Source organism: Pelobates fuscus, chromosome 10 (assembly GCF_036172605.1).
Source record: "Pelobates fuscus isolate aPelFus1 chromosome 10, aPelFus1.pri, whole genome shotgun sequence".
Taxonomy (NCBI): domain Eukaryota; kingdom Metazoa; phylum Chordata; class Amphibia; order Anura; family Pelobatidae; genus Pelobates; species Pelobates fuscus.
Genome location: NC_086326.1, coordinates 75662653 through 75676940, shown reverse-complemented (window position 1 = coordinate 75676940; position 14288 = coordinate 75662653). Strand labels below are relative to the sequence as shown.

Below are 14288 nucleotides of genomic sequence, written 5' to 3'. Positions count from 1 at the left end.
GGACCACTGTTTGTGTCAATTGGCTTTCTACAACTTGCTTGTAACATATTGCAAATTTGCCTTATCTTCAGTTTCACTGCACTGATTCTCCCTAGATCAAATGCACTGCATTCAAATGTCTTAAACATAGGCAATGGCTAGTACAAGTTATCTGAGAGTTAGTAATGCATTTGAATAAAAGGTCCTTGTTTTTTTTTGTTTTGTTTTTTAACATTAAACAACAACGTAATGAAATCTGCAACAAAACAGACATCACAAAAAATGATGAAATTTACATTTTAAAAAACATAATGTGGTTTGTATGCACTTGAAATGTGTTTGGATATTTCTGTTGCTGTGCACAGCACTTGTACATATACCTAAGGTCCAATGATCAGAAATCTCTTTGGGAGTGTTTTAGTGCGGGAATCCTCCATTCAGCTTCTGAATATTGATTGTGCTGTAGAGAAGCTTTGAGAGGAAGTAAAGCCACTAGCCTTGTTTTCTGACCAACATTAATTTAGCTGCTGGATATAAGTAGGCAGTTTATATACATCAGCAGGAATCATCCACTTTTAAAGCCATTCTGGATAATCGGCCTCTAGCATCTTCCCCTGAGTTTGCAATAAATGGAGCTTCCTAATTTAGGAAGCAATTCATCGGGAAATGCACACAAGGCTATAAAGCGGCTCAGCAGGTGCAAATATGTTCCCTTTAAATATCACTTATATCGGGAACTCAATTCACTACCAGTTCCTTTTCAGTACATAAATTTACCATAAATAGGAGAGCACTACGTAACCCAAAAATTAACCCTTTCTTCAAGCAAACTGATAGATCGATTAGTAAGTGTTTCTAAATCACTAGCCAACTTGTAGCCAAACAAATTCATTGCTGGCTTACAGACATCCTGGACCACCTGTGCTAATTTGAAGGGTATGCTAAAACGCCACTTCTCAAACTGCTCTGAGGAGTTCTTTTGTGTAGAATATATGCCGTTGCTCTCTTGGGAAGCTTGAGTGTTTTTGTTGATCCACTCCACCACCTGCGGGGTAATTGGAATCCCAGCAAACCTGTACATCTCTTTGGCTTTTTCAAGAGGAGAACGTGCAATATCTTCGTATCGGATCAGCATGTAGCGTCCCCGAAGCCATTCTGGCTGCCTCAAGCCCAATTCTGCTGATGTACGGATACTTTCACAATTGCCCTTTAACTTTTGAACTTCATCTTCAGGAATAGGAGCTGCCCCCTCCAGTGCCCATTTTTTCCATGATTCATACTTGCCAGAAAAAGCAACCATGCGAGATGCAAGCACCGCTCTGGGATCACGTACCAACTGTATGATCTTCAAGTCCAAACGGGGATCTTCAACTAGTGTGCGAAGGAATTCTAGTTGACGAATGCGTACTGCCTTAACAGCCATGTGTTTTTTATTTAAACATGCTTCCACTGCCAATGCAATGTTCAGAGGGCCACATCTACGGTTTTTGCAGTGGTATTTTTCAAAGGCCTTTTTTACTATGGGAGTACACACTGGGTCTTCACACAAGACCTTGCTGGAACCTCTACGAAACATGAATCTAGTTAGATGATTTTCAGGGGTGGGGGAGATGAAGTGTTCCAAGATGTGAAGATCACAGAGAAAAAGTTGCTGGAGAACATCTCTGTAGACAATTGCTGAACTCACTGCATTAGCCCCAGTGGGGTCAAAAGACACAGTCCTTTCAATGTGCCAGAGAGGTTCAAACAGATAGAAGATGTTTTCATGTTGGTTAAAGAATTCACCCACAAAAGAAGAACCTGTACGGGTGGTGGCCATAAGGAGAATCTGTCGATGAGGTGCCTTCTGATTTTCTTCAAACAACTGGGTGTTTCCTCCAAATTGTAAAGTGACGTTCAGCAGTCGGTTCCCAAATTTCAAAAAGTCAGAATCTAATTTATTAAGAGATGCCAAGGAACTGTTGTCTGTGTATTCAGTATTGGAGTCTGTGCTGTTCAACTCAAAAAGATTCAGTGGCATTTGCTTCAAATTAAGTTTGTCAGATACCCTGCAGGGGAAAAAAGAAAGCACAATAATTAGCTCCCAAAAAACAACCATATCTAACTAAAAGTCACACTATTAGAGGAAAATGTATTAACATCACTATATTTTGCAAGTGGCCATTTCATTTTTTTTAGTTATGTGTGCAGATGATGCCACTCAACATTAAGTCTTTATGTACTGAAAAACATAACAGGTCATTTAATTTCCTTAATGACTACATGTTGGGATTTGTTTGTGGCAAATTTCTATATATGTGTAGATAACATCTATTTTAGAATAAAAAATAATATACAACATTTGGCATGTGCTGAGACAATTGCTTCGACCATATGACTTCACTATTTTCCACCCAGGTGTAGCAGAGAGGAAACTGCAGCACTGATACAGGTGACAAGGGTGGAGCTAAATGCAGCCTAAACCAGTTGCCTGGTAACTACTACACACTGAGTTGGAAGCATGAAGGAGCCCCTCCTTCCCCAACCCATTAAACATCAGGGAATGTAGTGCCTCGACTCACCCACCTCCCCCCCCCCCCCCCAGTGCCTACAACAGAAAGAGGTAACTACTGTCTTCCTGTAACTGTGTGTGTGAGAATGTCTGTGTGTGTGACTGCCTGTGTGCGAGATTGTATGTGTGTGTGTGACTGCCTGAGTCCGTGCGTGTCTGAGATTGTCTGTGTGTGTGACTGCCCTTAACAGTATATAAGGGTGAGTGTCTGTGTGTGTGATTTCCTGAACCCGTTCCTGTGTGAGATTGTCTGTGTGTGTGTGTGACATCATGAACTCATGCGTGTGTGAGATTGTCTGTTTGTGTGTGTGACTGCCCTTAAATGTGTATGTGTGACTATGTGCATTTATTTAACTGTGTATGTGTTTTACTGGCATGTACTGAGACAATTGCAATTCAAATATAAGAGTAAGTTTTCAATGATCTATTAGAGTTGAGCATATTTGCATATCCATAAGCAGAGCAGTGTGATTTTGCCATTTATTTCTAGACCTTGCTTTTAGTGGACTTGACATGACAGCCAAATTCCATAATGATGCAGCACCAATATGATATGAAGCAAAAAGGTTTAAAATATATTGGAGCGCTAAAAGACAAAATAGAGTATTTATAAATGCCCAGGGAGCTTGTAGTTTGTCTCTTGGAATTAATAAACACCAAATTTAGGGGAGTTATGCTACTTCCGCTACAACACATCAATGTATACCCTTCACCACATCTCAAATACAACTCAAAAAACGAATCAAGAAGTTAGCTTATAAAGATATTAAGATCTAATGAAGAATCCTTATTGGATTTTTGTATAAGGCTTATTTAGCAGTCAAATAAAGAGTAGCAGGCATATACATTTCCAGGTATAGTGGAACATCTGTTACATTAATTACTTTTTTTTTTTACTTGGACTTTTTTTTAATAAAATTAAACATTTACTTTGAAATATTTTTACTGTTTTAACGGTCAGGCAAAAGTGGACATTTCTTGTTTCAATGTACACTATACAAATCTTGTGGGCATTTATTTTTTCAATGTTCACTATACAAACCTTTCCCACTATATTACGCTGGGTACTTAGAACGTTTTCCCCTATTATTTGTCATACAGATTTTAAAGTAATTCGGAATAAGTGCTTTAACATTATGATTGTAATGGGGAAAAATACACCCTGGTCAAGAGAAGGGAATCAAAAAAAATGCATGAGGGGACATATAGGGGCAGGAAAGTCTAAATGGTTGGGCTAAGAAAACCAAAAACAACTAATCCCAGAAAATGTGCATTGCATTTTTATGCAGCCATGGCTAAACTAGGGTTAATACATTGAAAAACGGAATATGTCTATATCACATCCGGAAATGGATGTGCTGTGCAGCAGCAATTCATATTCCATTAGCGGACTCGTAACCCCTGAGTTGGATGAACCTGCTCTAGTATTGCTGTAAAAATGCCAAACCATTCAATCTGAGCTACAATTTAAAAGCACAGCATATAATTTGTACGTCTGTGACTTCATGGAATTCAAATCTTTATTTCAGTATTGCAAACTCAGTCAGATTTAAACACTGTATACGCTGCTAAAATATATAGTTGTAGGACAGAATATTTATAATGTATTTTGAACATTTTAATCTGCTGATATTTTTATCAAGCACTAAAGTTTAAAGCTTATGACAGCTATGATTCCATTAGTCCAGTAAGTCAATGGGGGCTGGTATCGCCAAGCCGCAGCAGATTGACATACTTTATGGGCCAGGAAAAACACCCGTTGTTTTTATACAAACTAGGGACACTCTTGACTTGATGAGCTGTATTGTGTACGATTCTTTGAGAGTCCCTTTAATAAGAATCCATATCTAATTATTCAGGACTTGTCTCTGATTTTATGCAACATATATTATGGACATTTTATTAAATATTTTTTAATGGAACTTGGACATATTTTAACCCAGATAAAAAAAAAAAAAAGATAAAAAGTCTTTGTGTGAAAATCCATATGTGATTACTTTCTAAATTCTGAATTTCTGGATCAAACATTTCAGGATTAGTCTCACATATTACCATATCTGCACTTTTAAAACAAAAGCCCAGCTATAATGTTATCTTGTTTTTATTTATTTTCTACTTTTGAGAATGAGAAAGTGAGAATAAAATGGACATTGTATGACAACATTTGATTTGGTGAATTAAAATTTATTGTATTACAACGAAAGTTTGAGAGTGACAATTTCTTTAAACGTAAAGGTGCACTATAGTCACCAGAACAACTACAGCTTATTGTATTTTTTCTGGTGAGTATAATCATTCCCTTGAGCCTTTTTACAGTAAACACATGCAGTGTTTACATTACACCCTAGGGATACTCCTCTGGCCACTCCTCAGATGGCAACTAGAAGGTTGCTTCCTGGGGCAGTGCTGCAGTCTGTTCATCACTGCCATTCAGTGTCTCCATTCTCTGCATGAACTTTGCTCAAATAGATGCATTGATCCAATGCATCTCTATGAGGCGATGCTGATTGGCCAGGGCTGTATTTGACTTGTGCTGGCTTTGAACCTGATCTGCCTCCTTGCCTCCTTGACAGTCTCAGCAAATCCTATGGGAAAACATTGTGGAAAGGAATCACTTTTACTGATGACAGCCAAGAAGGCAGATCAGGGGCAGAGCCAGCAGCAGCAGACTTGAATACAAGCAAGATTTTACTATATTTTCGGGGGGGAAAGAGGCCAGGGGAACTAGATAGTGGTTTTATTATGTATGTATTCCTGACACTATAGCGACTATGTGGCATTTTAGCTCCTCAACTCCATTAGATCGCTCTGAAAAAGTGATTTTTATCTCCCAATCTCATCACAGCTGTCTCCGCCTCCATGGTTGAGATGACCAATTTTGATGATCTCAGCCACTTCAATGCTTTTCCATAGGAAAGTATTGGGAGGCTATTGTGCATGTGTGGCAAAGTGCTGTACCAACAAGAATCTCCTTATAGAGATGTATTGAATCAAGTTTATTTGAATTGATAATGTTTGTTTCTTATTCCCAGAAGCCTTCCCCTTCCCCCTTCCTCCCCTTCCCCCTTCCTCCCCCCCCCGCCCCCATCCCCCCCATCAAAACGATTTAGGGTCACAATTGCAGTTTATGGTCAAATTTCAAGAATATTCTTGACATTTTGTGTGTTCAGAGCATAGTAAGATACATAAATAAAACATTTTAAAAATGTCTCAATCTTCTATTCAACAAACGTCAGTCCAGGCAGCTGTTTCATGTCATCTTGTTCAGATCACTGCTTTAATTACACAATTATTCAAGTTATCTCCGCAAATGTAAGTATGATGTTCAACAGCTGCATTCCTTCAAGTAATGGAAGTTCTTGGCCCAAATACTTTGTTAAAGCTGTAGCAGTGTATTAATCTAATAATGCAATGGCAATTTAAATCTAAGAGCAATGGCTCAGCATGTATCATAACCACTGCAATATATTGGTTATAGTGCTGTTAGACCATGGGTGCTGTACCCCATTTTTGGTCAACTTCCATTTTTGCATTAGCAATATCTATTACATCAATACTTGTGTTGATTGTTTGAGCATATTAACTCAATTATTTTTCCAGGATATTTAATTCACCATTCTATATGCTATATATATTATAGCATTTATAGTTATAGTTTTAGGAGAACAGTTCTGTTGATTTCAAAAAGTTCTGACAGCTTTGTCTTAACTTACATGTCCTCCACAAGAAAAGTAGGTGTATATATTCTTAGAACGTAAGTCATGCAATAAAAAACAAATCTGAGACATTACAAAGCATGCACCTAAAATTCTAGAAACAAAGGACAGATAATTAAATACTATCGGTCTCAAAACTTTAGAAGAAAAATAACATAATTTGAAAGAAAATTGAAAATGTCAATCAAATGTCAAATGAACAACTTGCCATCCACTCATAGAAACATAGAAAGTGACGGCAGATAAGAGCCATTCTGCCCATCTAGTCTGCCCAATTTTATTAATACTTGCATTAGTCTCATATATAGGATAGCCATAAGCCTATCCCACACATGCTGAAATTCCCTCACTGTGTTAACCTCTAACACATCAGAAGGATGTTCTATGCATCCACTACCCTCTCAGTAAAGTAATACTTCCTGATATTATTTTTAAACCTTTGCCCCTCTAATTTAAGACTATGACCTCTTGTTGTGGTAGTTCTCATTCTTTTAAATAAAGTCTCCTTCTTTACTGTGTTGATTCCCTTTTTGTATTTAAATGTTTCTATCATATCCCCCCTGACTCGTCTTTCCTCCAAGCTATACATGTTAAGTTCCTTTAACCTTTTCTGGTAAGTTTTATTCTGTAATCCATGAACCAGTTTAGTAACCCTTTTTTGAACTCCCAGCTACTTCCCTAATATTTCACTTTGACCTAGAGTAACACCATAAACCGAATAGCAAGATATATTACAATATATATTCACAGCCATGTGTGGTTAGGGTAATTTTTATTTTCCTTTTTCTAGTTTTGGTTATGGGAAAAAGAACAAAGGTTTATGTTCAAAAATTCATATTATTTTAGAAAATTGGGTTTTATGATGCATTGAGTAATAAATCAATTGAGAAGAAACCTCCCAGCAGTTTAGGTTTGTTAAGTTATTTCAAACCCAAATAAAACCAGTGAAAGCCTATGAGGGCCAATGGTGAATGACATCATATGCATTATCATAAAACATGTTGCTCAGTAGTTTTTAGAAGACCAATGTAGAGCTGGTGAAATTGTGCTGATCAATCAGTACAGTGTTACCACTTTTAAATCCCTACAATGTCCTTGCCCTCTAGGGGCATAGGTATCAAAATGCCAAAGGTTTTCACAAATGAAACATAAATCTTAAAATTAGTGAAACCTGGCCCATACCTGGAAATAGCTTTTCTTATAAAATGTCATACAATATACAGCTACAAACTGCAATCAATTAAATATAAAGAAGTAATCATAAGTCAATACTTTAAAATGCATTTAGGAACATTTACTAGCTGTCCATACATGTGTAGTATGTTCCATTACCTAAACAGAATCCCAGTGTCTTACTTTGAGATGATCTTGTTTTCTTTTTCAATGATGACCAAAACCACCACAAAACCCAAGAAGAGCGCATATTTGGCCTTCATCCTTATTGTTCTCAGCACGTCTCGAAGATCCATGGTCCTGTTTTGATATTTATCCATGGAAGAGAAAATTCATATGTTTTCTTTCTTCTGTTCCACTGGATGGGAAGATAGCCTTGGATCATTTCATTCAAAAATTACAACCAAGACATGTTGAAATATTAATTTTCTTCTTAAATGTTCTTCCTTAGCAAAAAAAAATAGAAAACAACAAAAAGAACAATTTTATCATAAACACACAAATTTTGATAAATAAAGTTAAGGAAGTTTTGGTAATGCATTAAAAGGACAAAGTAACTTGTTCATGGCTGCGCAAACCTTCCACTAGGACAACTGCCACCAATCCAGGTTGGATGAAACTGACATTGATAATGTGGAAGATTAAATTCTGCATCATTAATGTGGCTGTTATCCATGTGCTGTTCTGAATTTAGGCTAAAAATGAATTTTGGATAAAAATGTAAAATTAAAACCACAACGCGTTTCACCCACAGTGGGCTTTTTCAAGTGGTAATCATCTTTGATTACCACATGAAATTATCTTTGATTACCACTTGAAAAAGCCCACTGTGGGTGAAACGCGTTGTGGATTTAATTTTACATTTTTATTGTCTTAATAAAGGTTTTGGTATATTTTACTACCAATATTAGTACCATATACCTTTGCTTTTTCCATTTTATACCTGGCATCACGTTTTTATCTCCCCAGTGAGGACCTCACAAAGCATCCCTGGTGTGGATTATCCCACCTGCGCTGATTACACTGAGCGGGTTATCTGCTCAGGTAAATGTGAGTATTATTCATTTATTTCTTCCCCTGGATATATTTTATACAAAGAGCACTATCTGTTGTATCTTTGTTTTTACTTTCTCATATCTTGATGACAAGATATACTCTGACCTATAACTCTCATCATATTCCTGAAGTGGGGGAACAATACCACTGCAAGCGCTTCACACTAGAGCTGGTTTTAAGCTCTATTCCATGTGAGTAGGCCATTTGGATTTTATTTTAGCCTTTATACTTTTGAAACATATTGCACTATTGGAACTCTTTTCTTCTTTTTTATGTCACTGGACCTCAACTTTCTGGAAGACATACCTACCTGGAGATAAAGGCAAACTCTTATAGACTTACCTTTCTTTCTGGACTTTGTTGGCTTGTTTGCTCTTATGTATTATTGATTCTATACCATCTTATTAAACAAAAATTATCTGTTTTACTTCAGTTTATTTAGCATTACGTCACTCCCCACACCCTGGCGTACCCTACAGTCTTGTATTGTTGTTTGTCCTTATTGGGTTTTTGAGATTTACCCATTTAGGTGTGCTGCCTCCTCGTCCTCTTACTTAGCACTTTGTTTTTTGTAAACACAAGGTATGCATATTTAAAAATTACCATTTATTCCCCAAAAAATAATTTTAAAGAATAATAATTTTAAAGAAATATATAACAGATAAACTTATATGCAAGATTAATGGTCATATACAATTCACCAGAGCGACGTAAACACAAGACAATTCTGTGATGAGCAGGACGTATTTCTGCCAAGAGAATAGGCCTGTGAAACCTTACTTAAAGGGACACTCCAGGCACCCAGACCACTTCTGCTCATTGGAGTGGTCTGGGTGCCAACTCCCACTACCCTTAACCCTGCAAGTGTAATTATTGCAGTTTTCTTTAAACTGCAATAATTACCTTGCAGGGTTAAGTCCTCCCCTAGACAGCCACTAGAGGGAACTTCCTGCTCTTTAGCACAGGTTTTCTGTGCTAGAGCGTCGCTGGACGTCCTCACGCTGTGTGAGGACCTCCAGCGTCGCTCTATTCCCCATAGGGAAGCATTGAAATTCATTTTCAATGCTTTCCTATGGGGTGCGCTAATGCGCATGCGCGGCATTGCCGCGCATGCGCATTAGGTCTCCTCGGCCGGCGGGCGGGATCAGTCTCGCCCACCGGCTGACGTAAGCAGAAGGAGGAGCAGCGGGGGAGGAGGAAGCAGCGACGTGGGACATGTCGCTGCCTCTGGTAAGTCACTGAAGGGGTTTTCACCCCTTCAGCAACTGGGGATTGGGGGGTGTGAGGGAGAGGGACCCTCCAGTGCCAGGAAAACGGATCGTTTCCCTTTAACCACTGTGTGAGTTATGCAAGTATTTAATCTTATCAGCAAATTAAAAATATTTTGCAGATAAAAACAAAAAAACTTTAAAAATGCATATAGTCAGAATTTGACTGTTAATGAGATTTAATTCGCTAGAAACAATTTACACAATTATGGATCCACTTTATATCCTTAAGCTATTTGATCTGCAATAAGGATACATAATGTGTTCAAAGAGATGTCTTTTCAGTTAAGAACAATCAAACAGGTGTTTGTTACAACACAGAGCTCTGTGTAATTTATTATACATTCCAGTGCCAGACTGATTTATATCTAATGTACTGCCCACAGGCATTATCTGTAGTGCATGACTGTGTTGTGGCTTATTTAGGTTTAATTCTATTTGTATTTCTTAAAAGAACACTCAATGCACCATAAGCACTATAACTTACTGTAGTAGTTATGGTGTAAGAACTCTGAAGGCACAATCTCTCATTTCTGTCAATCTGTTTAGATGTGGTTTGACAAAGATCAGTTACTTTTTTACTGTGGCACCCAAAGCCCACAATGATTCAGAATAAGAAAATTACCTTACTTAATATCTAACCAACATATTTGCAAATATTTCTTATGACTCAATAACAGCCTCTGGGTTTAAAGGAACACTATAGGGTCAGGACCACAAACATGTATTCCTGACCCTGTAGTTTTAAAACCACCACCTAGCCCCCATGCCCACCCTGAATCCCTAAATATAGTAAAATAATGTATTCAAGCCTGAAGCTGCTGCCCCTGACCTGCCTGCTTACAGCTGACATCATCAGAAGTGATTCTGTGAGCCAATCACATTGACACAGGATTGGCTGAGACTGTCAAGGGGCAGAGCTAGCACAAGTCAAACACAGCCCTTGCCAATCATCATCTCCTCATCGAGATGCATTGAATCAACGCATCTCTATGAGGAAAATGCAGTGTCTGCATGCAGAGGGTGGAGAAAATATATGGCAGAACTGCACACTGTGCAGCACTGCCCCAGGAAGCACATCTAGTACCCTTCTGCGGAGGGACTAGTAGAGTTATCACTAGGTTGTAATGTAAACACTGCATTTTCTCAGAAAAGACTATGTTTACTGCAAAAAGCCTGAAGGGAATGAGTCTACTCACCAATACAAGTTCAATAAGTTGTTCTGGTGACTATAGTGTCCCTTAAACCAGTACAGGAACATAAATCCAGCAGAGCCGAATTCAGATCTTAGATTGTGCTCTATGTCAATTTGACAACAGTAAAAGGGTTTAATGTTGATTTGTTAGTACTACAATTACTACAAGTGAATGAAGAGCAGGGTAATTCCACCAAATATGGATATCTGAAATCTTCCCAGGTTACAGCATTCGTATTGTGTTTAGAAATAATTAGGAACTTGTTTTCTTTTCATTATTCGAGGCCTGCACTGCATCTTTTTTGTTATTTTAAGCAGTTCACATTTTCTGCAAATAAATGCTCAACATGACAATATTTGTATTCGCAATCTGAGAAAAATGCTGTCAGTGGTCCATAGAATTAAACAAAAATGGTAATTTTACTCATATAACTATACCTAGTAAAATCAGAGACACGGATCATTTTGTAGTGTTCTCTTATTTATTTATTTTGTTTTCTCAGAGCTGTATATACAGACATTTTAACCGTCTGACGGTGGGAGATAATCGTAATTGCTACAAATATTCATTGTTACAAATTTGCCAACAATATGTCAATGCCTTGCCTTCCTAATGTATTCAATTTGGCTTGTGCACCAGGAAGTATGTTTTTAATCCAGTCACTCATCAAACATTTTCCTGGAAAGCTTGCAAACATATGGATCCCATTGAGATGCAACCCCCCACTACCAACACTCAGATCAATACGAGGGGAAGGAAAAAGAATGAATGAAGGCCTTTAGAACTAGCGTAAGACCCAATCTAATAAAGCGTTGCTACATCATCAGAAATCCCAATGGGATAAACAAGACATAGAGGATTTAAATCACAAAAAAATCTAGTAGATAATGGACAGTATGCTGTAATTCGGGTCATAGTTCACAAGAGAGAATTAAAGTTTTGAAAAAAAATATTTTTGTCATTTTACTGTACTACTCAGCAAAAAAAAAAAGGCTGCATTTAAAATGTGAATGTATCACTTGTCATCTGCAGAAACTGGGTTTCCAATGTATCATACACTGCTAGAGAAATTTTATGTTGGCGATTGTAACACATTTCAGAAGCTTGCTTGATTTTAAAGGGACACTCTAGACACCATAACCACATCAGCTAATTGAAGTGTTTATGGTGCCTTGGGTCTTCTGGTTCCACATTAAATGTGAGTCCCTTATTCTCTGCCTGCCTGCAGCCTGGCTCCTCCCCATGCTTATGGAACAGATAGACATAGTTAGATGAAGTGGTTATGGTGCCTAGAGTGTCCCTTTAAGAGCTAAGTTACCTATTATTTCTACTTTTGCTATTTTATTCATACACTGATGCACAACACAAAGTGCATGTTAGGAAGATGGCTAGATCACCATGAGGTACAGTGTGGATACATTTGTTTCTACTTCTACACAATTCACTGCTATAACTGCTTCAGTACAGCTTACTGAAGATACAAAAGATATAAAGGAGTCACAAACAAATTGATGAAAGGTTCTCTGTGCTATAATTAAAATGATTAATTACAGCATCTCATTACTTTTTTTTTAATCTACTTTTGTTACTCTGATAGTATTTTAATTCCTGCAGATGAATGTGGCCCCAACATTCTTGTTGGCATACTTTTTGTTATGGTCTTCTAATGAAGCGATATAGAACCACTTTATCCTTTCATTATCCTCTCCTACGCTCCCTGTTTTCTTCTATTTTTTTATTCCTCGAATTCCTCTATGGAAGCTTCCTATCCACTCTTTCCATTTTTTTATACTAGTCGCCTTTATCCTGTCATCTTTATGATGGTTTCTTATTCTTCATTTCCTATATGCTTGCTAGACTTACCTATCCTACACTCCCTTTTCAACTACATTCCCTCTGCCATGACCTCTCTCTATGCTAGTCTTTATGTCAGACCCCCTTCCTTCATCTTCTGCCCCCACAGTTCCAGAATTCCCAAGTCTTTCCTTCGTGTATACCATCCTGATTATAGAAGGTACGTGTAACAAAAATTCTAAATTATAAGATTAGATATAGTTGATTTATAATTTTCACTAATAATTCCAAACAGCTGTTGTTTATTTCAATTATATCCATAAAAATATCTGATGTCCTGCCAAAACCACATGCGAATTTCCAGTAGGCTTAAGCCGAAGTCATCTAATTTTTTTAGAAAACATTGGCAAATTAGAACATTTCTCCAGCTCAGCTATATGGTCTTAAAATGTTAAATTCTCCATTCAAACTCTGACATTTACTAAACTATCGTACTCATATCAAGTTCCATAGACGGAGCAAGCTATTTCGTTAGGTTTACTAGGCCTATGCCAAGTCTTAAAGAATGAGTATTATAAAAAGATTATGTAAGCATAATACACAAGCAAATACCAAATTCCTTGGCCTCTTGGGGTGATATATCATGGAAATAATTTTTTTTCCTGTTTTCCAGACACGGTTAGCTGTTGAGAATGTATATTTGTAGACAAAAACCACATTCAGGCTTTTTTCTTTTTTTTCTGTGATCTTCTCCTCACTCTTAGCTTTGATTTTAGCAAATATTTTGGCATGCATTTTTTATTATTATAGTTTAAAAGGACACTATACAGCTCAAAGTAGTGGTTCTGGGACATATAACCTCTCTTTCCAGGGTCACCCTGAGAAAAGGTAGGGTTTACACAGCTGCCTAAGTCTTCTAGTCATTGTCACTTGGATGGTCACTAGAGGGACTTCCTGAATGAGGTTCTGCACAGATTGTATGACCTATGTACAGAAACTCCATGGAGACACTGATGATCTCAGCCAAGGAAGTAGAATGGACAACATGAATACCAGTGTGTCATACGATATAGGTTAGTTAAACGTTTTTTGTTTTTTTTATTAACCCTTGCAGGAGGAGTCCTATAACCCACATGTTGAAGAGAACACTGTAGTGGTAGGAATACATGTTTGTATTGCTAGCGCTATAAGTGTTCTTATTATTATTGGAATAAACCTGAAATGTTTTACGTGAACTTCACAGTCACTGTTTTTCACAACCATGAGAGTTTAAAGTATATGCAAAGTCAATTTCAAATTTAAAGTCAAAAGTTGAACTGGAAAAAAGTAATCTATGCTTCCAATTCAGCTATTTTTGCCTTAAATTTGAAATTAACAATGAATTCTCAATTTAGCAAAAAAAAATCTGTCAGAGTGGCTTGCATGTAGATGAAATCTGATGTTGCTATTACAGGTTGCATGATAAAAGTTTCACGCTTTCATGACAACAGTAATTTCAAGAAATCTGTAAGAAGCTGTTAAACTAAACTGATCTTCATAAAAATTCTAAACATAT

General features: G+C 37.3%; 1 protein-coding gene across 1 annotated transcript in view; it reads right to left on the bottom strand.

Moving 5' to 3' along the window:
- Positions 1–200: 200 nt before the first annotated feature.
- Positions 201–14288, bottom strand: part of CHST3 (carbohydrate sulfotransferase 3) — a 112419-nt gene continuing 98331 nt past the window's right edge. The window contains exons 3-4 of the mRNA XM_063434164.1: positions 7603–7865; positions 201–2027 (exon numbers count right to left, since the gene is read on the bottom strand). Of these exons, the coding sequence (XP_063290234.1) occupies positions 773–2027; positions 7603–7739 (1392 nt within the window). The 5' untranslated portion in view covers positions 7740–7865 and the 3' untranslated portion in view covers positions 201–772. The remainder of the gene's footprint in view (positions 2028–7602; positions 7866–14288) is intronic.